A 24345-nucleotide genomic window follows, 5' to 3' on the forward strand; every position below is an offset into this window, starting at 1 on the left:
AGGGATAGGGCCTAGGGTCAGGGATAGGGCCTAGGGTCAGGGATAGGGCCTAGGGTCAGGGATAGGGCCTAGGGTTAGGGATAGGGCCTTGGGATAGGGCATAGGGATAGGGACTAGGGTTAGGAATAGGGCCTAGGGTTAGGGTCAGGGATAGGGCCTAGGGATAGGGTCAGGGATAGGGTCAGGGATAGGGCCTAGGGATAGGGCCTAGGGTTAGGGATAGGGTCAGGGATAGGGCCAGGGTTAGGGATAGGGCCTAGGGTCAGGGATAGGGCCTAGGGATAGGGACTAGGGTTAGGAATAGGGCCTAGGGTTAGGGTCAGGGATAGGGCCTAGGGATAGGGTCAGGGATAGGGTCAGGGATAGGGCCTGGGGTTAGGGATAGGTTCAGGGATAGGGCCTAGGGTTAGGAATAGGGCCTAGGGTTAGGAATAGGGCCTAGGGTTAGGGTCAGGGATATGGCCTATGGTTAGGGTTAAGGGCTAGGGCCTAGGGTTAGGGCCAGGGATAGGGCCTATGGTTAGGGTTAGAGCCAGGGATAGGGCCTAGGGTTAGGGTTATGGCCAGGGATAGGGCCTATGGTTAAGGTTATGGCCAGGGCTAAGGTTAGTTTCAGGCTGCTTGAATTGAAGTCACAATGAAAAGATGATCTCTCTGTCTCTCTCTGTCTCTGTCTCTCTCTTTCTCTCTCTCTCTCTCTCTGTCTCTCTGTCTCTCTCTCTGTCTCTCTTTCTCTCTCTCTCTCTCTGTCTCTGTCTCTCTGTCTCTCTTTCTCCTGATAGGCCCAAGTCCTCAGACAAGGCCCGCCGTGACCTGCTAGGAGAGCAGCGATTGGTCCAGGGCTCTGAGAGGTCCTGCCCCCAGCTCTCCTCCTCGCTTCCCGACGTGTCGTCGGTCGGCCGCTCCGGGAGAGCCAGAACCCCGGGCCACAGCTCTGCCCACGGGTCCACAGAGTCCCTCTCCCTCAGTGAACAGGCCTCGGAAAAATGTGCGATTCTGGACAATTCTAAAATTCTGGATGAAGAGGATATTCTTGATTTAGGGACGGTGGTCTCTGAACCGGAAGCTCCGTGGCAACCGGACGACGAGGGGAACAGGGGGGAGGAAGAGGGAGAGACAGGAATTCCCCACTGTCTGGTGGAGTCTGTGTTTAGTGCAGATCTCCATGGTGACGACGAGAGGCCCGTGGCTTTCTCCGAGTCGATTGGTCAGAGGGTGAGGAAAGAGAGGAGGAGTAGAACTAGGAAGACGGACTCTGATAGGCTGGAGCCTGCTAGCCAATCAGTGAGCGAGGGGGATGAAGAGAGAGAGGATGGAGGAGGGAAGTTGGTGGGAGAAATGGGTGATGGGGGAGAGCAGGTGTGGGATGTGGGAGAGAGGGTGGGTGATGGGGGAGAGAGGGTGGGTGATGGGGGAGAGAGGGTGGGTGATGGGGGAGAGAGGGTGTGGGATGTGGGAGAGAGGGGGTGGCCTGAGTTGTTGGAGTTTGTTGGAGACTGGCCTTCAGAGGAGGTACTGGAGCAAAGAAGAGGAGGAGGAGGAGGAAGGAATGCGAGGCGCGCTGGGAGGGAGGGAGAGGGAGGTGGTGAGGGGGAGGAGGCAGATCCCAGAGGCAGCCAATCAGAAGGGCATCCTGGTCGCGGGCCTCATGTCACAGAGTTCCAGAAGCTTCTAGAGCTCTTACAGACAGGTGTTGACTCCTTCCCCCTGCCCACCTGCCCCTCCCTCGTCCCCTCCCTTAGCTCAGACCGTTCACTTGGAGAAGGAGGAGAGAGGGGTGTGGCAGGAGGGAGGAGAGGGGAGGCGGATAAAGACCGAGTCCTGAGTCGGGAGGAATTACCTGACTGTGTGTCGGCTAACCCTAACTCAACCCAGGTGGTTGGATCCAACACCGTGGAGCAGAGGGAGGGAGAGACCATTCAGGCCGCCGGAGAGGGGGGGACTCAGGGTTTAGTTGAGAAAGACTTGTTGGAGGTAGAAGGAAGCCATCTTGGTGAGGTCAGTCAGTGTACTGACACTAGTGAGACCAGGATGGAAAGTGAAGACGGCCATCTTGGTGGGGGCAGTCATTGTACTGATAGTGACAGCCATATTGGTGAGGGCAGTGTGGAAGCTGGTGAATGTAGCCATGTTGGTGAGGTCAGTCAGTGCACTGACGCTAGTGAGACCAGGGTGGAAGGTGAAGTCGGCCATCTTGGTGGGGGCAGTGAGGAGCGGAGGCAGAGTCGCAGGGCTGAGGAACAGTGCAAGCTGGCGCTCACCTTCACAAACGACACCCCTCCCTCCCCCAAACCACAGATAGACCCTGACTCTGACCTCGACCCTGACCTCGACCCTAACTCTGACCTTGCCCCTAATCTCGACTCTGACCTCGACCCTAATCTCCACTCTGACCTCGACCCTAATCTCCACTCTGACCTCGACCCTAATCTCCACTCTGACCTCGACCCTAATCTCCACTCTGACCTCGACCCTAATCTCCACTCTGACCTCGACCCTAATCTCCACTCTGACCTCGACCCTAATCTCCACTCTGACCTCGACCCTAATCTCCACTCTGACCTCGACCCTAACCTCAACCCTAATCTCCACTCTGACCTTAACCCTAACCTCGACCCTGACCTTAACCCTAACCTCAACCCTGACCTTAACCCTAACCTCAACCCTAATCTCGACTCTGACCTTAACCCTAACCTTAACCTCAAGCCTGACCTCAACCCTGACCTTAACCCTAACCTCAACCTTAATCTCGACTCTGACCTTAACCCTAACCTCGACCCTGACCTTAACCCTAACCTCAACCCTGACCTTAACCCTAACCTCAACCCTAATCTCGACTCTGACCTTAACCCTAACCTTAACCTCAAGCCTGACCTCAACCCTGACCTTAACCCTAACCTCAACCTTAATCTCGACTCTGACCTTAACCCTAACCTCGACCCTGACCTTAACCCTAACCTCAACCCTGACCTTAACCCTAACCTCAACCCTAATCTCGACTCTGACCTTAACCCTAACCTCAACCCTAATCTCGACTCTGACCTTAACCCTAACTTCAACCCTAATCTCGACTCTGACCTTAACCCTAACCTCGACCCTGACCTTAACCCTAACCTCAACCCTAATCTCGACTCTGACCTTAACCCTAACCTCAACCCTGACCTTAACCCTAACCTCAAGCCTGACCTCAACCCTAACCTCAACCCTGACCTTAACCCTAACCTCAACCCTAATCTCGACTCTGACCTTAACCCTAACCTCAACCCTAATCTCGACTCTGACCTTAACCCTAACCTCAAGCCTGACCTCAACCCTGACCTTAACCCTAACCTCAACCCTAATCTCGACTCTGACCTTAACCCTAACCTCGATCTCAACCCTAACCTCAGCCCTAACTTCAAACCTAACCTCCAACCTGACCTCTACCCTAATCTCAACCCTGACCTTAACCCTAACCCCCACCGCCCCTCCCCTCCTCCGTCATTGGCCGACACAGATCGCTCCTCCCAGACCGACCCGCAAGACTTCGCCTTCCTCTGGCGTCTCGACCACAATCAGCGCGACAACCCAACCGAGGCCGCGGGATACCACTTTCCCCCTAACAACACCCTCGCCATTCTCCACGGCAACCCTTCCCGTTTCCTCCCAGAGGTATCGACGGCGGTCTCGGCGGGCGTCGCGGTTCACCCCTCCGGCCAGCGCGTGGTGCCGTACCGTGTGACGCACGAGAAGGGGAGCCAGGTGGAGGAGAGGGAGCTGGAGGAGGGCCGGACCAGACAGCAGAACCTCGTCATTCTCAGACGCCATTTTAAACTAGTCAACAGACACACTCTGGAGGACCTCTATGACACGTGTCAGCAGGTCGGGATGTTTGTTGTTTATTATTATTGTTGTTGTTGTTATTATTATTGTTATTGTTGTTTATTGTGTGGTGTTGTTTATTGTTTGTTGTTGTTTTATGTGTGTTGTTGTTGGTGTTGTTATTGTTGTTAATTGTGTGTTGTTGTTGTTGTTTATTGTGTGTTGTTGTTTATTGTGTGTTGTTGGTGTTGTTATTGTTTATTGTGTGTTGTTGTTGTTGTTTATTGTGTATTGTTGTTTATTGTGTGTTGTTTATTGTGTGTTGTTGTTTATTGTGTGTTGTTTATTGTGTGTTGTTGTTTATTGTGTGTTGTTGTTTATTGTGTGTTGGTGGTGGTTTTATTGTGTGTTATTATTATTGCTTATTGTGTGTTGTTGTTTATTGTGTGTTGTTGTTGTTGTTATTATTGCTTATTGTGTGTTGTTGTTGTTGTTATTATTGCTTATTGTGTGTTGTTGTATTGGCTGAGGCTCTATCTGTGTAAAGGAAGTAAACCTTGTCTGAGCCAGAACAGCCTATTGGCTCCTGCCCTATTTCCTCTTGCCCTATTGGCTCCTGCCCTATTTCCTCTTGCCCTATTGATTCCTGCCCTATTTCCTCTTGCCCTATTGGCTCCTGCCCTATTGGCTCTTGCCCTATTTCATCTTGCCCTATTGGCTCCTGCCCTATTTCCTGTTTCTGTAGTGGGACAGCTTGATGTACCAGTACACCCCCTGGACAGGACACTAGTCTATCTCCTGTTTCTGTAGAGAGACAGCTTGATGTACCAGGACACCCCCTGGACAGGACACTAGTCTATCTATGTCTGAGTCCCAAATGAAACCCTTTCCCCTATATAGTGAGGCAGTAGGGCCCCGTCCCCTATATGGGGAGGCAGTAGGGCGCCGTCCCCTATATAGCGAGGCAGTAGGGCCCCGTCCCCTATATGGGGAGGCAGTAGGGCCCGTCCCCTATATGGGGAGGCAGTAGGGCCCGTCCCCTATATGGGGAGGCAGTAGGGCCCCGTCCCCTATATGGGGAGGCAGTAGGGCCCCGTCCCCTATATGGGAAGGCAGTAGGGCCCCGTCCCCTATATGGGGAGGCCGTAGGGCCCCGTCCCCTATATGGGGAGGCCGTAGGGCCTCGTCCCCTATATGGGGAGGCAGTAGGGCCCCGTCCCCTATATGGGGAGGCAGTAGGGCCCCGTCCCCTATATGGGGAGGCAGTAGGGCCCCGTCCCCTATATGGGGAGGCCGTAGGGCCCCGTCCCCTATATGGGGAGGCCGTAGGGCCTTGTCCCCTATATGGCGAGGCCGTAGGGCCCCGTCCCCTATATGGCGAGGCCGTAGGGCCCCGTCCCCTATATGGCGAGGCCGTAGGGCCCCGTCCCCTATATGGCGAGGCCGTAGGGCCCCGTCCCCTATATGGCGAGGCAGTAGGGCCCCGTCCCCTATATGGCGAGGCAGTAGGGCCCCGTCCCCTATATAGCGAGGCAGTAGGGCCCCGTCCCCTATATGGGGAGGCAGTAGGGCCCCGTCCCCTATATAGCGAGGCAGTAGGGCCCCGTCCCCTATATGGGGAGGCCGTAGGGCCCGTCCCCTATATAGCGAGGCCGTAGGGCCCGTCCCCTATAGGGGGAGGCAGTAGGGCCCCGTCCCCTATATGGGGAGGCAGTAGGGCCCCGTCCCCTATATGTGGAGGCAGTAGGGCCCCGTCCCCTATATGTGGAGGCAGTAGGGCCCCGTCCCCTATTTGGGGAGGCAGTAGGGCCCCGTCCCCTATTTGGGGAGGCAGTAGGGCCCCGTCCCCTATATGGGGAGGCAGTAGGGCCCCGTCCCCTATATGGGGAGGCAGTAGGGCCCCGTCCCCTATATGGGGAGGCAGTAGGGCCCCGTCCCCTATATGGGGAGGCAGTAGGGCCCCGTCCCCTATATGGGGAGGCAGTAGGGCCCCGTCCCCTATATGGGGAGGCAGTAGGGCCCCGTCCCCTATATGGGGAGGCAGTAGGGCCCCGTCCCCTATATGGGGAGGCAGTAGGGCCCCGTCCCCTATATGGGGAGGCAGTAGGGCCCCGTCCCCTATATGGGGAGGCCGTACGGCCCCGTCCCATATATGGGGAGGCCGTAGGGCCTCGTCCCCTATATGGCGAGGCCGTAGGGCCCCGTCCCCTATATGGCGAGGCCGTAGGGCCCCGTCCCCTATATAGCGAGGCAGTAGGTTCCCGTTCCCTATATAGCGAGGCCATCCTAAATTAATTTTAAATGTACCATTGGTTCCTCTCTCCCTCAGGATCTGGAGTGGACCAGTAATCTGCTGCTAGACTCTGGGGAGAGACTCTTCCTAGAGGAAGAGGAGGATGAAGAAGAGGGTGATGAAGATCTGGACATGGCCGTAGGTGTGTCCCTGGAGGAGAGGACGGAGGGGCGGGTTACGCCCCCAGGGGAACAGGCTTCGGCCTCCAGCTTTTCTGATAGCGAGGCGGTTGTTGTATTGGGAAGAGGGGAGGAGGAAGAGGAGACGTGGAGGACACGAGGGGGCGTGGACGAAGGGGTAGGTGGGGTTAGTGGACTGAACCATCCGGTGTCTGGGGGTGGGGGCGGCTCAGAGGAACAAAACACCCCCTTGGGAGAGTCCACTCGTCTGGAGCACAGACCACCAGGAAGAGATGTGGCGGAGCAGGAAGTGGTTCGGGACTCGGAGAGCGGAGCTGGCGCAGAGCAGTGGGAGAAATGGGAGAAGGAGGAGGAGGAGGGAGACGAGGAGCTGTATTGCGTAGACGAGGTGACCCAGTCGCTCCTAGCCCAGCTGGAGGAGATGGAGAGGAGAGAGGAGGAGGAGGAGAGGAAAGGGAGGAAGGAGAAGGAGAAGAGGAGGGACAGACTCGTGGACATCCAGAGTGTTGAACTGAAGCTGCCTACAGAACTGGCTCTGCAGCTGGTTGAGCTGTTTGGCCCTGTTGGTGTCCTACCAGGTAACACACACACACACAGACACACCGCTGACCCAGGTAACACACACACACACACACACCACTGACCCAGGTAACACACACACACACACCACTGACCCAGGTAACACACACACACACCACTGACCCAGGTAACACACACACACACCACTGACCCAGGTAACACACACACACACACCACTGACCCAGGTAACACACACACACACACACCACTGACCCAGGTAACACACACACACACACCACTGACCCAGGTAACACACACACACACACCACTGACCCAGGTAACACACACACACACACCACTGACCCAGGTAACACACACACACACACACCACTGACCCAGGTAACACACACACACATACCACTGACCCAGGTAACACACCCACACCCCAGACACACTCCCTCAGCTCTCCTGTGCTTGGTTGCCAGGTGTGTGTTCTCCTGATGACTACTCTGTGAGGATGGACCTCAACATGGCCAGACTGCTGCACCAGAAATGGAAGGACACTGTCCAGGTGTGTGTTACCTGGGTCAGGTGGGGGTGTGTTACCTGGGTCAGGTGGGGGTGTGTTACCTGGGTCAGGTGGGGGTGTGTTACCTGGGTCAGGTGGGGTGTGTTACCTGGGTCAGGTGGGGTATGTTACCTGGGTCAGGTGGGGGTGTGTTACCTGGGTCAGGTGGGGTGTGTTACCTGGGTCAGGTGGGGTGTGTTACCTGGGTCAGGTGGGGTGTGTTACCTGGGTCAGGTGGGGTATGTGTTACCTGGGTCAGGTGGGGTGTGTTACCTGGGTCAGGTGGGGTGTGTTACCTGGGTCAGGTGGGGTGTGTTACCTGGGTCAGGTGGGGTATGTGTTACCTGGGTCAGGTGGGGGGGGTGTTACCTGGGTCAGGTGGGGTGTGTTACCTGGGTCAGGTGGGGTGTGTTACCTGGGTCAGGTGGGGTGTGTTACCTGGGTCAGGTGGGGTGTGTTACCTGGGTCAGGTGGGGGTGTGTTACCTGGGTCAGGTGGGGTGTGTTACCTGGGTCAGGTGGGGTATGTTACCTGGGTCAGGTGGGGTGTGTTACCTGGGTCAGGTGGGGTGTGTTACCTGGGTCAGGTGGGGTATGTGTTACCTGGGTCAGGTGGGGGGTGTGTTACCTGGGTCAGGTGGGGTGTGTTACCTGGGTCAGGTGGGGTGTGTTACCTGGGTCAGGTGGGGTATGTGTTACCTGGGTCAGGTGGGGTGTGTTACCTGGGTCAGGTGGGGTGTGTTACCTGGGTCAGGTGGGGTGTGTTACCTGGGTCAGGTGGGGTGTGTTACCTGGGTCAGGTGGGGTATGTGTTACCTGGGTCAGGTGGGGTATGTGTTACCTGGGTCAGGTGGGGTGTGTTACCTGGGTCAGGTGGGGGGTGTGTTACCTGGGTCAGGTGGGGTGTGTTACCTGGGTCAGGTGGGGTGTGTTACCTGGGTCAGGTGGGGTGTGTTACCTGGGTCAGGTGGGGGTGTGTTACCTGGGTCAGGTGGGGTGTGTTACCTGGGTCAGGTGGGGTATGTTACCTGGGTCAGGTGGGGTATGTTACCTGGGTCAGGTGGGGTGTGTTACCTGGGTCAGGTGGGGTGTGTTACCTGGGTCAGATGGGGTATGTGTTACCTGGGTCATTTGGGGTGTGTTACCTGGGTCAGGTGGGGGGTGTGTTACCTGGGTCAGGTGGGGTGTGTGTGTTACCTGGGTCAGGTGGGGTGTGTGTGTTACCTGGGTCAGGTGGGGTGTGTGTGTTACCTGGGTCAGGTGGGGTGTGTGTGTTACCTGGGTCAGGTGGGGTGTGTGTGTTACCTGGGTCAGGTGGGGTGTGTGTGTTACCTGGGTCAGGTGGGGGGTGTGTTACCTGGGTCAGGTGGGGGGTGTGTTACCTGGGTCGGTGGGGTGTGTGTGTTACCTGGGTCAGGTGGGGTGTGTGTTACCTGGGTCGGGGGTGTGTGTGTTACCTGGGTCGGTGGTGTGTGTTTGTGTTACCTGGGTCAGTGGGGGGTATGTGTGTGTGTGTGTTACCTGGGTCAGTGTGGTGTGTGTGTGTGTTACCCGGGTCGGTGGGGTGTGTGTTACCCGGGTCGGTGGGGTGTGTGTTACCTGGGTCGGTAGTGTGTGTGTGTGTGTGTGTCTGCTTGTGTGTGTGTGTGTGTGTTACCTGGGTCAGTAGTGTGTGTGTGTGTGTGTGTGTGTGTGTGTGTGTGTGTGTGTGTGTGTGTGTGTGTGTGTGTGTGTTACCTGGGTCAGTGGTGTGTGTTTTAAGTCTGCGGTTGTCTTTCTAGGAGAAGCAGAGACAAGCAGCACTCTCCTACCATCTACTACAAGAGAGTGAGTACACACACACACACACACACACACACACTACTGACCCAGGTAACACACACACACACACACAAGCAGACACACACACACCCCACCGACCCAGGTAACACACACACACACCACTGACCCAGGTAACACACACACACACGCATACAAACTAAGGCGTCATGGTCATCAAATCATTGTTGTTAATTTGTTGAATAGTTTTGTGTGTTACTGTAATATAATATAGATTTACTGATACATCATCCGTGTAGAATTTATATATGTTAAGCTTTCACAAGTTACAGTTTGTTTTAAAGTCCTAAAAACTACAAAACTACGGGTAAACTAAAACTCCATTACCCATGTTTTCCTGTTCTATCCTGCTCTACTTCCTGGTTTTACCAGGCTCTGTCCACTGGGGCGAATCACAGACGGCCAAAACCGGGCTCAGGGACGGGTCACGCCCAGCTCACTTCCTGATTGGTCCAGACGGCTTTGCGTCTCCGAGCGGCCAATTGGAGTCTCGGGATGAGTTGCCAATCCTGGACCACTGGAGTGTGTCCCGCCCTCATGTCTCTCTCAGGGACATCATGACTGAAGAACGGGCTCTACAGGAGAACATGGAGAGGGTAACACACACACACACACACACTGGCATATACACACACACACACACACTGGCATGTATATACACACACTGGCATCACCCTTTCACCTTCTGATTTGACCTGTCTGTCTCTCTCTCTCCTCCTCAGTCTGGTCCAGGTGGTGTTAACAGGAGAGATGGAGACTCAGCTCTTTGACCTGTCTGTCTCTCCCCTCCTCAGTCTGGTCCAGGTGGTGTTAACAGGAGAGATGGAGACTCAGCTCATTGACCTGTCTCTCTCTCTCCTCCTCAGTCTGGTCCAGGTGGTGTTAACAGGAGAGATGGAGACTCAGCTCTTTGACCTGTCTCTCTCTCTCTCCTCCTCAGTCTGTTCCAGGTGGTGTTAACAGGAGAGATGGAGACTCAGCTCACTGACCTGTCTGTCTCTCTCTCCTCCTCAGTCTGTTCCAGGTGGTGTTAACAGGAGAGATGGAGACTCAGCTCTTTGACCTGTCTCTCTCTCTCTCCTCCTCAGTCTGTTCCAGGTGGTGTTAACAGGAGAGATGGAGACTCAGCTCTTTGACCTGTCTCTCTCTCTCTCCTCCTCAGTCTGTTCCAGGTGGTGTTAACAGGAGAGATGGAGACTCAGCTCACTGACCTGTCTCTCTCTCTCTCCTCCTCAGTCTGGTCCAGGTGGTGTTAACAGGAGAGATGGAGACTCAGCTCTTTGACCTGTCTCTCTCTCCTCCTCAGTCTGGTCCAGGTGGTGTTAACAGGAGAGATGGAGACTCAGCTCTTTGACCTGTCTGTCTCTCTCTCCTCCTCAGTCTGGTCCAGGTGGTGTTAACAGGAGAGATGGAGACTCAGCTCATTGACCTGTCTGTCTCTCTCTCCTCCTCAGTCTGGTCCAGGTGGTGTTAACAGGAGAGATGGAGACTCAGCTCTTTGACCTGTCTGTCTCTCTCTATCCTCCTCAGTCTGGTCCAGGTGGTGTTAACAGGAGAGATGGAGCTGCCATGATGAAGGAGACTCAGCTCTTTGACCTGTTCCCCAGCATAGACAGACACTTCCTACAGGACATCTTCAGAGACCACAAGTTAATACACACACACACACACACACACACACACACACACACACACCACATAAACACACACACACACCACATAAACACACACACACACACACACACACACACACACACACACACAGTTACAGTCCACAGAGACCACACACACACACATACACACACACACACACACACCACATAAACACACACACACCACATAAACACACACACACGCACACACACACACACACACAGTTACAGTCCACAGAGACCACACACACACACACACACACACCACATACACACACACCACATAAACACACACACACCACATAAACACACACACACACACCACATAAACACACACACACACACACCACATAAACACACACACACGCACACACACACACACACAGTTACAGTCCACAGAGACCACACACACACACACACACACCACATAAACACACACACACACACACACACACACACAGTTACAGTCCACAGAGAGACACACACACAAACTTCAAATCGGGGTAGGGGTGTGTTAGTGTTTCATATGTGAATAATAGCTAATATATCCCTCTGTGTGTGTGTGTGTGTGTGTGTGTGTGTGTGTGTGTGTGTGTGTGTGTGTGTGTGTGTGTGTGTGTGTGTGTGTGTGTGTGTGTGTGTGTGTGTGTGTGTGTGTGTAGTTACTGTCTGGTGCAGACGGAGCAGTTTCTGAGGTCTATGTTGGACGAGGGTCCTGTGAGAAACGTTGTGGCCCCAGAGCACACCCCCCGTACTCCCAGCAAGGAACGAGACAAGGTACACACACCCCGTACTCCCAGCAAGGAACGAGACAAGGTACACACACACACACCCCGTACTCCCAGCAAGGAACGAGACAAGGTACACACACACACACACACACACACACACCCCGTACTCACAGCGTGAGTTGAGTTGGATTCAGACCCTGGTCGGTGTTCTGTTGTTGACAGAGAGGTGGATTCAGACCCTGGTCGGTGTTCTGTTGTTGATTCAGACCCTGGTCGGTGTTCTGTTGTTGATTCAGACCCTGGTCGGTGTTCTGTTGTTGACAGAGAGGTGGATTCAGACCCTGGTCGGTGTTCTGTTGTTGACAGAGAGGTGGATTCAGACCCTGGTCAGTGTTCTGTTGTTGACAGAGAGGTGGATTCAGACCCTGGTCAGTGTGCGTCCCTGTCTGTGAGCCCCCCCCCCCCCACCTGTTTGTCCATAGTAGGAGGCTACATCTTTGCGTCCCTGTCTGTAACCACCCCCTCCCCACCTGTTGTCCATAGTAGGAGGCTACATCTCTGCGTCCCTGTCTGTAACCCCCCCCCCCCGCCTGTTGTCCATAGTAGGAGGCTACATCTTTGCGTCCCTGTCTGTAACCCCCCCCCCCCCCCCACCTGTTGTCCATAGTAGGAGGCTACATCTCTGCGTCCCGGAGAGGTGGATTCAGACCCTGGTCGGTGTTCTGTTGTTGATTCAGACCCTGGTCGGTGTTCTGTTGTTGATTCAGATCCTGGTCGGTGTTCTGTTGTTGACAGAGAGGTGGATTCAGACCCTGGTCAGTGTTCTGTTGTTGACAGAGAGGTGGATTCAGACCCTGGTCAGTGTTCTGTTGTTGACGGAGAGGTGGATTCAGACCCTGGTCGGTGTTCTGTTGTTGATTCAGACCCTGGTCGGTGTTCTGTTGTTGATTCAGACCCTGGTCAGTGTTCTGTTGTTGACAGAGAGGTGGATTCAGACCCTGGTCAGTGTTCTGTTGTTGACAGAGAGGTGGATTCAGACCCTGGTCAGTGTTCTGTTGTTGACGGAGAGGTGGATTCAGATCCTGGTCGGTGTTCTGTTGTTGATTCAGACCCTGGTCGGTGTTCTGTTGTTGATTCAGATCCTGGTCGGTGTTCTGTTGTTGACAGAGAGGTGGATTCAGACCCTGGTCAGTGTTCTGTTGTTGACAGAGAGGTGGATTCAGACCCTGGTCGGTGTTCTGTTGTTGACGGAGAGGTGGATTCAGACCCTGGTCGGTGTTCTGTTGTTGATTCAGACCCTGGTCGGTGTTCTGTTGTGACAGAGAGGTGGATTCAGATCCTGGTCGGTGTTCTGTTGTTGATGGAGAGGTGGATTCAGATCCTGGTCAGTGTTCTGTTGTTGACGGAGAGGTGGATTCGGACCCTGGTCGGTGTTCTGTTGTTGACAGAGAGGTGGATTCAGACCCTGGTCAGTGTTCTGTTGTTGATTCAGACCCTGGTCGGTGTTCTGTTGTTGATTCAGACCCTGGTCAGTGTTCTGTTGTTGACGGAGAGGTGGATTCAGACCCTGGTCGGTGTTCTGTTGTTGATTCAGACCCTGGTCGGTGTTCTGTTGTTGACGGAGAGGTGGATTCAGACCCTGGTCGGTGTTCTGTTGTTGATTCAGACCCTGGTCGGTGTTCTGTTGTTGACAGAGAGGTGGATTCGGACCCTGGTCAGTGTTCTGTTGTTGACGGAGAGGTGGATTCAGACCCTGGTCAGTGTTCTGTTGTTGACGGAGAGGTGGATTCAGACCCTGGTCGGTGTTCTGTTGTTGATTCAGACCCTGGTCGGTGTTCTGTTGTTGATTCAGACCCTGGTCAGTGTTCTGTTGTTGACGGAGAGGTGGATTCAGACCCTGGTCGGTGTTCTGTTGTTGATTCAGACCCTGGTCAGTGTTCTGTTGTTGACAGAGAGGTGGATTCAGACCCTGGTCAGTGTTCTGTTGTTGACGGAGAGGTGGATTCAGACCCTGGTCGGTGTTCTGTTGTTGACGGAGAGGTGGATTCAGACCCTGGTCGGTGTTCTGTTGTTGACAGAGAGGTGGATTCAGACCCTGGTCGGTGTTCTGTTGTTGACGGAGAGGTGGATTCAGACCCTGGTCGGTGTTCTGTTGTTGCAGTTGATATATTGGAGCAGCAAAGTTTATCTCTACTCCCCCTCTCTACCCCCCCTCCCCCTCTCTATCTCCCCCTCTCTACCCCCCCCTCCCTCTCTCTACCCCCCCCTCCCTCTCTCTACCCCCCCCTCCCCCTCTCAGAAGCGTGCAGCAGCTCCAGTGCCCCCTCCACAGTCCCTCTCTCAGTACCAGGATGTGGAGGACCCAGAGTATGAAGACTTCCGAGCCGAGGCCAGGCTCCAGAGAGGCAGACAGCTGGAGAGCTTCAGCAAGGCTGCAGAGGCTTACAGACAGGGACGCAGAGATGTAGCCTCCTACTATGGACAACAGGTGGGGGGGGCGGGGGGGGGGGGTTACAGACAGGGACGCAGAGATGTAGCCTCCTACTATGGACAACAGGTGGGGGGGGCGGGGGGGGGGGGGGTTACAGACAGGGACGCAGAGATGTAACCTCCTACTATGGACAACAGGTGGGTGGGGGGGTGGGGGGGGTTACAGACAGGGACGCAAAGATGTAGCCTCCTACTATGGACAACAGGTGGGTGGGGGGGTGGGGGGGGTTACAGACAGGGACGCAAAGATGTAGCCTCCTACTATGGACAACAGGTGGGGGGGGGGGGGGCTTACAGACAGGGACGCAAAGATGTAGCCTCCTACTATGGACAACAGGTGGGTGGGGGGGTGGGGGGGGGGGGTTACAGACAGGGACGCAAAGGTGTAGCCTCCTACTATGGACAACAGGTGGGGGGGGGGGGGGGGTTACAGACAGGGACGCAAAGATGTAGCCTCCTACTATGGACAACAGGTGGGGGGGGGGGGGGGGGGTTACAGACAGGGACGCAGAGATGTAGCCTCCTACTATGGACAACAGGTGGGGGGGGGGGGGGGTTACAGACAGGGACGCAAAGATGTAGCCTCCTACTATGGACAACAGGCGGGGGGGGGGGGTTACAGACAGGGACGCAGAGATGTAGCCTCCTACTATGGACAACAGGTGGGGAGGGGGTGGTTACAGACAGGGACGCAAAGATGTAGCCTCCTACTATGGACAAACAGGTGGGGGGGGGGGGGGGGCTCACAGACAGGGACGCAAAGATGTAGCCTCCTACTATGGACAACAGGTGGGGGGGGGGGGGGGGTTACAGACAGGGACGCAAAGATGTAGCCTCCTACTATGGACAACAGGTGGGGGGGGGGGGGGGGGGGGTTACAGACAGGGACGCAGAGATGTAGCCTCCTACTATGGACAACAGGTGGGGGGGGGGGGGGGTTACAGACAGGGACGCAAAGATGTAGCCTCCTACTATGGACAACAGGCGGGGGGGGGGGGTTACAGACAGGGACGCAGAGATGTAGCCTCCTACTATGGACAACAGGTGGGGAGGGGGTGGTTACAGACAGGGACGCAAAGATGTAGCCTCCTACTATGGACAAACAGGTGGGGGGGGGGGGGCTCACAGACAGGGACGCAAAGATGTAGCCTCCTACTATGGACAACAGGTGGGTGGGGGGGGGGGTTACAGACATCTACTGACCCAGAGTCAGATGAGGCCCTTTATCTACTGACCCAGAGTCAGATGAAGCCCTTTATCTACTGACCCAGAGTCAGATGAGGTCCTTTATCTACTGACCCAGAGTCAGATGAGGTCCTTTATCTACTGACCCAGAGTCAGATGAGGTCCTTTATCTACTGACCCAGAGTCAGATGAGGCTCTTTATCTACTGACCCAGAGTCAGATGAGGCCCTTTATCTACTGACCCAGAGTCAGATGGTCTCCTTTATCTACTGACCCAGAGTCAGATGAGGTCCTTTATCTACTGACTCAGAGTCAGATGAGGCCCTTTATCTACTGACCCAGAGTCAGATGAGGTCCTTTATCTACTGACCCAGAGTCAGATGAGGTCCTTTATCTACTGACTCAGAGTCAGATGAGGTCCTTTATCTACTGACCCAGAGTCAGATGATCTCCTTTATCTACTGACCCAGAGTCAGATGAGGCTCTTTATCTACTGACCCAGAGTCAGATGAGGTCCTTTATCTACTGACCCAGAGTCAGATGAGGTCCTTTATCTACTGACCCAGAGTCAGATGAGGTCCTTTATCTACTGACCCAGAGTCAGATGAGGTCGTTTATCTACTGACCCAGAGTCAGATGAGGTCCTTTATCTACTGACCCAGAGTCAGATGAGGTCCTTTATCTACTGACCCAGAGTCAGATGAGGTCCTTTATCTACTGACTCAGAGTCAGATGAGGCCCTTTATCTACTGACCCAGAGTCAGATGAGGTCCTTTATCTACTGACTCAGAGTCAGATGAGGCCCTTTATCTACTGACCCAGAGTCAGATGAGGTCCTTTATCTACTGACCCAGAGTCAGATGAGGCCCTTTATCTACTGACCCAGAGTCAGATGAGGCCCTTTATCTACTGACCCAGAGTCAGATGAAGCCCTATCTACTGACTCAGAGTCAGATGAGGTCCTTTATCTACTGACCCAGAGTCAGATGAGGTCGTTTATCTACTGACCCAGAGTCAGATGAGGTCCTTTATCTACTGACCCAGAGTCAGATGAGGTCCTTTATCTACTGACCCAGAGTCAGATGAGGTCCTTTATCTACTGACCCAGAGTCAGATGAGGTCCTTTATCTACTGACCCAGAGTCAGATGAGGTCGTTTATCTACTGACCCAGAGTCAGATGAGGTCCTTTATCTACTGACCCAGAGTCAGATGAGGTCGTTTATCTACTGACCCAGAGTCAGATGAGGTCCTTTATCTACTGACTCAGAGTCAGATGAGGCCCTTTATCTACTGACCCAGAGTCAGATGAGGTCCTTTATCTACTGACTCAGAGTCAGATGAGGCCCTTTATCTACTGACCCAGAGTCAGATGAGGTCCTTTATCTACTGACCCAGAGTCAGATGAGGCCCTTTATCTACTGACCCAGAGTCAGATGAGGCCCTTTATCTACTGACCCAGAGTCAGATGAAGCCCTTTATCTACTGACTCAGAGTCAGATGAGGTCCTTTATCTACTGACCCAGAGTCAGATGAGGTCGTTTATCTACTGACCCAGAGTCAGATGAGGTCCTTTATCTACTGACCCAGAGTCAGATGAGGTCCTTTATCTACTGACCCAGAGTCAGATGATCTCCTTTGTGCTCGGTGACTTTAAAACCCACATGTTTTAGATTTGTTCCAGACCTCCAAAGCTGTTCCCTGATGTGGATTAAGAATTGTTGTAGACTTGTTTTTCTGTTTGTTTTTTTTATTGTAATTTTGAGAGTGAAAACCTGAAAATCACAGTCCCCCCATGGTATCGTTTTGGTACAGTCCCCCAATGGTATCGTTTTGGTACAGTCCCCCCATGGTATCGTTTTGGTACAGTCCCCACCCATGGTATTGTTTTGGTACAGTCCCCCCCATGGTATCGTTTTGGTACAGTCCCCCAATGGTATCGTTTTGGTACAGTCCCCCCATGGTATCGTTTTGGTACAGTCCCCACCCATGGTATTGTTTTGGTACAGTCCCCCCATGGTATCGTTTTGGTACAGTCCCCCAATGGTATCGTTTTGGTACAGTCTCCCCCCATGGTATCGTTTTGGTACAGTCCCCCCATGGTATCGTTTTGGTACAGTCCCCCCATGGTATCGTTTTGGTACAGTCTCCCCCCATGGTATCGTTTTGGTACAGTCCCCACCCATGGTATCGTTTTGGTACAGTCCCCACCCATGGTATCGTTTTGGTACAGTCCCCACCCATGGTATCGTTTTGGTACAGTCCCCCCATGGTATCGTTTTGGTACAGTCCCCCCATGGTATCGTTTTGGTACAGTCCCCCCCATGGTATCGTTTTGGTACAGTCCCCCCCATGGTATCGTTTTGGTACAGTCTCCCCCCATGGTATCGTTTTGGTACAGTCCCCACCCATGGTATCGTTTTGGTACAGTCTCCCCCATGGTATCGTTTTGGTACAGTCTCCCCCCATGGTATCGTTTTGGTACAGTCCCCACCATGGTACCGTTTTGGTATAGTCTCCCCCCCATGGTATCGTTTTGGTACAGTCTCCCCCCATGGTATCGTTTTGGTACAGTCCCCCCCATGGTATCGTTTTGGTACAGTCCCCCCATGGTATCGTTTTGGTACAGTCTCCCCCCATGGTATCGTTTTGGTACAGTCTCCCCCCATGGTATCGTTTTGGTACAGTCTCCCCCCATGGTATCGTTTTGGTAGAGTCTCCCCCCATGGTATCGTTTTGGTACAGACCCCCCCATGGTATCGGTTTTGGTACAGTCTCCCCCATGGTATCGTTTTGGTACAGTCCCACCCATGGTATCGTTTTGGTACAGTCTCCCACCATGGTATCGTTTTGGTACAGTCCCCACCCATGGTATCGTTTTGGTACAGTCCCCACCCATGGTATCGTTTTGGTACAGTCCCCACCCATGGTATCGTTTTGGTACAGTCCCCACCCATGGTATCGTTTTGGTACAGTCCCCCCATGGTATCGTTTTGGTACAGTCCCCCCCATGGTATCGTTTTGGTACAGTCCCCCCCATGGTATCGTTTTGGTACAGTCTCCCCCCATGGTATCATTTTGGTACAGTCCCCACCCATGGTATCGTTTTGGTACAGTCCCCACCATCGTATCGTTTTGGTACAGTCTCCCCCCCATGGTATCGTTTTGGTACAGTCTCCCCCCATGGTATCGGTTTTGGTACAGTCTCCCCCATGGTATCGTTTTGGTACAGTCCCCCCATGGTATCGTTTTGGTACAGTCTCCCCCCATGGTATCGGTTTTGGTACAGTCTCCCCCATGGTATCGTTTTGGTACAGTCCCACCCATGGTATCGTTTTGGTACAGTCTCCCCCCATGGTATCGTTTTGGTACAGTCCCCCCCATGGTATCGTTTTGGTACAGTCCCCCCCATGGTATCGTTTTGGTACAGTCTCCCCCCATGGTATCGTTTTGGTACAGTCCCCACCCATGGTATCGTTTTGGTACAGTCCCCCCCATGGTATCGTTTTGGTACAGTCTCCCCCCATGGTATCGTTTTGGTACAGTCCCCACCATGGTATCGTTTTGGTACAGTCTCCCCCCCATGGTATCGTTTTGGTACAGTCTCCCCCCATGGTATCGTTTTGGTACAGTCTCCCCCCATGGTATCGTTTTGGTACAGTCCCCCCCATGGTATCGTTTTGGTACAGTCCCCCCATGGTATCGTTTTGGTACAGTCTCCCCCCATGGTATCGTTTTGGTACAGTCCCCCCCATGGTATCGTTTTGGTACAGTCTCCCCCCATGGTATCGTTTTGGTAGAGTCTCCCCCCATGGTATCGTTTTGGTACAGACCCCCCCATGGTATCGGTTTTGGTACAGTCTCCCCCATGGTATCGTTTTGGTACAGTCCCACCCATGGTATCGTTTTGGTACAGTCTCCCACCATGGTATCGTTTTGGTACAGTCCCCACCCATGGTATCGTTTTGGTACAGTCCCCACCCATGGTATCGTTTTGGTACAGTCCCCACCCATGGTATCGTTTTGGTACAGTCCCCCCATGGTATCGTTTTGGTACAGTCCCCCCCATGGTATCGTTTTGGTACAGTCCCCCCCATGGTATCGTTTTGGTACAGTCTCCCCCCATGGTATCATTTTGGTACAGTCCCCACCCATGGTATCGTTTTGGTACAGTCCCCACCATCGTATCGTTTTGGTACAGTCTCCCCCCCATGGTATCGTTTTGGTACAGTCTCCCCCCATGGTATCGGTTTTGGTACAGTCTCCCCCATGGTATCGTTTTGGTACAGTCCCCCCATGGTATCGTTTTGGTACAGTCTCCCCCCATGGTATCGGTTTTGGTACAGTCTCCCCCATGGTATCGTTTTGGTACAGTCCCACCCATGGTATCGTTTTGGTACAGTCTCCCCCCATGGTATCGTTTTGGTACAGTCCCCCCCATGGTATCGTTTTGGTACAGTCCCCCCCATGGTATCGTTTTGGTACAGTCTCCCCCCATGGTATCGTTTTGGTACAGTCCCCACCCATGGTATCGTTTTGGTACAGTCCCCCCCATGGTATCGTTTTGGTACAGTCTCCCCCCATGGTATCGTTTTGGTACAGTCCCCACCATGGTATCGTTTTGGTACAGTCTCCCCCCCATGGTATCGTTTTGGTACAGTCTCCCCCCATGGTATCGTTTTGGTACAGTCTCCCCCCATGGTATCGTTTTGGTACAGTCCCCCCCATGGTATCGTTTTGGTACAGTCCCCCCATGGTATCGTTTTGGTACAGTCTCCCCCCATGGTATCGTTTTGGTAGAGTCTCCCCCCATGGTATCGTTTTGGTACAGACCCCCCCATGGTATCGGTTTTGGTACAGTCTCCCCCATGGTATCGTTTTGGTACAGTCTCCCCCCATGGTATCGTTTTGGTACAGTCCCCCCCATGGTATCGTTTTGGTACAGTCCCCCCCATGGTATCGTTTTGGTACAGTCTCCCCCATGGGATCGTTTTGGTACAGTCTTCCCCCATGGTATCGTGACAACACTTGTCTAAAAGCTGTGTGTGTGTGTGTGTGCGTGTGCATGTGTGTGTGTCAGGGTCATCTCCATGGTCAGAAGATGCATGAAGCCAATCACCGAGCGGCGGCCCAGATCTTTGAGCGGGTCAACTCCTCCCTGCTGCCTCAGAATGTTCTAGATCTCCACGGACTGCATGTCGACGAGGCCTTACTCCACCTGTCACAGGTGTTAGAGAGGAAGACCACAGGTACACCTAGCTAGACCTCCAGGCTGCGTGATGAAGAGGTGTTAGAGAGGAAGACCACAGGTACACCTAGCTAGACCTCCAGGCTGCGTGTCGACGAGGCCTTACTCCACCTGTCACAGGTGTTAGAGAGGAAGACCACAGGTACACCTAGCTAGACCTCCAGGCTGTGTGATGAAGAGGTGTTAGAGAGGAAGACCACAGGTACACCTAGCTAGACCTCCAGGCTGTGTGATGAAGATGTGTTAGAGAGGAAGACCACAGGTACACCTAGCTAGAACTCCAGGCTGCGTGATGAAGAGGAGTTAGAGAGGAAGACCACAGGTACACCTAGCTAGACCTACAGGCTGAGTGATGAAGAGGAAGACCACAGGTACACCTAGCTAGACCTCCAGGCTGCGTGATGAAGAGGTGTTAGAGAGGAAGACCACAGGTACACCTAGCTAGACCTCCAGGCTGCGTGATGAAGAGGTGTTAGAGAGGAAGACCACAGGCACACCTAGCTAGACCTCCAGGCTGCGTGATGAAGAGGTGTTAGAGAGGAAGACCACAGGTACACCTAGCTAGACCTCCAGGCTGCGTGATGAAGAGGTGTTAGAGAGGAAGACCACAGGTACACCTAGCTAGACCTCCAGGCTGCGTGATGAAGAGGTGTTAGAGAGGAAGACCACAGGTACACCTAGCTAGACCTCCAGGCTGCGTGATGAAGAGGTGTTAGAGAGGAAGACCACAGGTACACCTAGCTAGACCTCCAGGCTGTGTGATGAAGAGGTGTTAGAGAGGAAGACCACAGGTACACCTAGCTAGACCTCCAGGCTGTGTGATGAAGAGGTGTTAGAGAGGAAGACCACAGGTACACCTAGCTAGACCTCCAGGCTGCGTGATGAAGAGGTGTTAGAGAGGAAGACCACAGGTACACCTAGCTAGACCTCCAGGCTGCGTGATGAAGAGGTGTTAGAGAGGAAGACCACAGGTACACCTAGCTAGACCTCCAGGCTGCGTGATGAAGAGGTGTTAGAGAGGAAGACCACAGGTACACCTAGCTAGACCTCCAGGCTGTGTGATGAAGAGGAAGACCACAGGTACACCTAGCTAGACCTCCAGGCTGCGTGATGAAGAGGTGTTAGAGAGGAAGACCACAGGTACACCTAGCTAGACCTCCAGGCTGAGTGATGAAGAGGTGTTAAGAGAGGAAGACCACAGGTAAACCTAGCTAGACCTCCAGGCTGCGTGATGAAGAGGTGTTAGAGAGGAAGACCACAGGTACACCTAGCTAGACCTCCAGGCTGCGTGATGAAGAGGTGTTAGACAGGAAGACCACAGGTACACCTAGCTAGACCTCCAGGCTGAGTGATGAAGAGGTGTTAAGAGAGGAAGACCACAGGTAAACCTAGCTAGACCTCCAGGCTGCGTGATGAAGAGGTGTTAGAGAGGAAGACCACAGGTACACCTAGCTAGACCTCCAGGCTGTGTGATGAAGAGGTGTTAGAGAGGAAGACCACAGGTACACCTAGCTAGACCTCCAGGCTGTGTGATGAAGAGGAAGACCACAGGTACACCTAGCTAGACCTCCAGGCTGCTTGATGAAGAGGTGTTAGAGAGGAAGACCACAGGTACACCTAGCTAGACCTCCAGGCTGAGTGATGAAGAGGTGTTAGAGAGGAAGACCACAGGTACACCTAGCTAGACCTCCAGGCTGAGTGATGAAGAGGTGTTAGAGAGGAAGACCACAGGTCCACCTAGCTAGACCTCCAGGCTGCGTGATGAAGAGGAGTCAGAGAGGAAGACCACAGAGAGTTTTGTTCCCTAAACGTGACCACATGTTCTCCTCCTCTCCTTTGTGTGTGTGTGTGTGTGTTTCTGTGTGTGTGTGTGTGTGTGTGTGTGTGTGTGTGTGTGTGTGTGTGTGTGTGTGTGTGCGCGTGTGTGTGCGTGTGTGCGTGTGTGTGTGTGTGTGTGTGTGTGTGTGTGTGTATAGAGTGTCAGCAGGGTGTGTGTAGGTCTCAGCTGTCAGTTATAACAGGAAGAGGGAACCACAGCCAGGGAGGAGTGGCTCGTATCCGCCCTGCTGTCATAGACTACCTCAACACACAGGGCTACAGGTACCTTAACACATTGGGCTACAGGTACACACACACACTGGGCTACAGGTACACACACACACACACACTGGGCTACAGGTACCTCAACACACACACTGGGCTACAGGTACCTCAACACACACACTGGGCTACAGGTACCTCAACACACACACTGGGCTACAGGTACCTCAACACACTGGGCTACAGGTACCTCAACACACTGGGCTACAGGTACCTCAACACACTGGGGTACAGGTACCTCAACACACACACTGGGCTACAGGTACCTCAACACACACACTGGGCTACAGGTACCTCAACACACACACAGGGCTACAGGTACACACACACAGGGCTACAGGTACCTCAACACACTGGGCTACAGGTACCTCAACACACTGGGCTACAGGTACACACAAACATAGGGCTACAGGTACCTCAACACACTGGGCTACAGGTACCTCAACACACTGGGCTACAGGTACCTCAACACACAGGGCTACAGGTACACACACACACACACACACACACACACACAGGGCTACAGGTACACACACACACACACACACACACACACTGGGCTACAGGTACCTTAACACACTGGGCTACAGGTACCTCAACACACTGGGCTACAGGTACACACACACATAGGGCTACAGGTACCTCAACACACTGGGCTACAGGTACCTCAACACACTGGGCTACAGGTACCTCAACACACAGGGCTACAGGTACCTCAACACACAGGGCTACAGGTACCTCAACACACAGGGCTACAGGTACCTCAACACACTGGGCTACAGGTCATTACTACACAATCATTATGTCAATACTAGGTAACGCGACACACTCACCCTCTCTCTCCCCCCCTCTCCCCCTCTTTTTCTACCACCCCTCTCTCTCTCTCTCTCTCTCTCTGCCTCTCTCTCTCTCTCTGCCTCTCTCCCCAGGTTTACTGAGCCTAAGCCAGGTCTGTTGTTGGTGTGTCTGAACTGAGATGAAGCTGTCATGTGACTGACTGTCCTTATCAAGACACTACTGTCTCCTCCCCCTCTCCCCTGGAATCTACCGCTACCACTTCCTCTCTCACATACACAAAAAACACACCCTCCTCTCTCTCTCTCTCTCTCTGTCTGTCTCTCTCTGTCTCTGTCTCTCCCTCTCTCTCTCTCGCTCTCTCTCTCTACCTCTCTCTCTCTGTCTCTGTCTCCCTCTGACTGTGTCTCCGTCTCTCTCTGTCTCTCTCTCTCTCTCTCTCTCTCTCTCTCTCTCTCTGTGTGTCTCCCTCTTTCTCTCTCTCTCTCTCTCTCTGTCTGTCTGTCTCTCCCTGTCTCTAACAATTATTTTAATAGCTGCCGAAGAAATTGTCTTAATCTATTTTTATGTCTTCACTGTTGCCATGTTTGTACAATATTTTTGTTTTTGTATGAAACTTTATCAGGATTTACAAACAATGACAGAGCGAGAGTTCATTTTAAATTATATTAAATGTAGATTTTTAGATTTTATAAAACCATGTCAATCTAAGTGTATATCATGTATCTTAACATGATGTTTCTGTAATGGTGAATGTGTGGGGTTATATCATTTTTAAGATAAGTTATCTTGCCCGTTTATACATTTGATCAGAAGTGATATCTGGCCCGTTTATACATTAGATCAGAAGTGATAACCGGGCCGTTTATACATTAGATCAGAAGTGATAACCGTGCCGTTTATACATTAGATCAGAAGTGATATCTGGCCCGTTTATACATTAGATCAGAAGTGATAACCGGGCCGTTTATACATTAGATCAAAAGT

The 24345-nt window shown here is 53.3% G+C and overlaps 1 protein-coding gene across 1 annotated transcript in view; it reads left to right on the top strand.

Moving 5' to 3' along the window:
* LOC139375506 (NEDD4-binding protein 2-like) overlaps nt 1–23717 on the top strand; it is a 36556-nt gene extending 12839 nt beyond the window's left edge. Inside the window, exons 7-18 of the mRNA XM_071117338.1 lie at nt 783–2745; nt 2869–3861; nt 6131–6812; nt 7239–7324; nt 9102–9147; nt 9532–9755; nt 10690–10808; nt 11474–11627; nt 13842–14030; nt 20296–20464; nt 22440–22563; nt 23493–23717. Of these exons, the coding sequence (XP_070973439.1) occupies nt 783–2745; nt 2869–3861; nt 6131–6812; nt 7239–7324; nt 9102–9147; nt 9532–9755; nt 10690–10808; nt 11474–11627; nt 13842–14030; nt 20296–20464; nt 22440–22563; nt 23493–23538 (4795 nt within the window). The 3' untranslated portion in view covers nt 23539–23717. The remainder of the gene's footprint in view (nt 1–782; nt 2746–2868; nt 3862–6130; nt 6813–7238; nt 7325–9101; nt 9148–9531; nt 9756–10689; nt 10809–11473; nt 11628–13841; nt 14031–20295; nt 20465–22439; nt 22564–23492) is intronic.
* Nucleotides 23718–24345: the final 628 nt, after the last annotated feature.

Source organism: Oncorhynchus clarkii, chromosome 19 (assembly GCF_045791955.1).
Source record: "Oncorhynchus clarkii lewisi isolate Uvic-CL-2024 chromosome 19, UVic_Ocla_1.0, whole genome shotgun sequence".
NCBI lineage: Eukaryota > Metazoa > Chordata > Actinopteri > Salmoniformes > Salmonidae > Oncorhynchus > Oncorhynchus clarkii.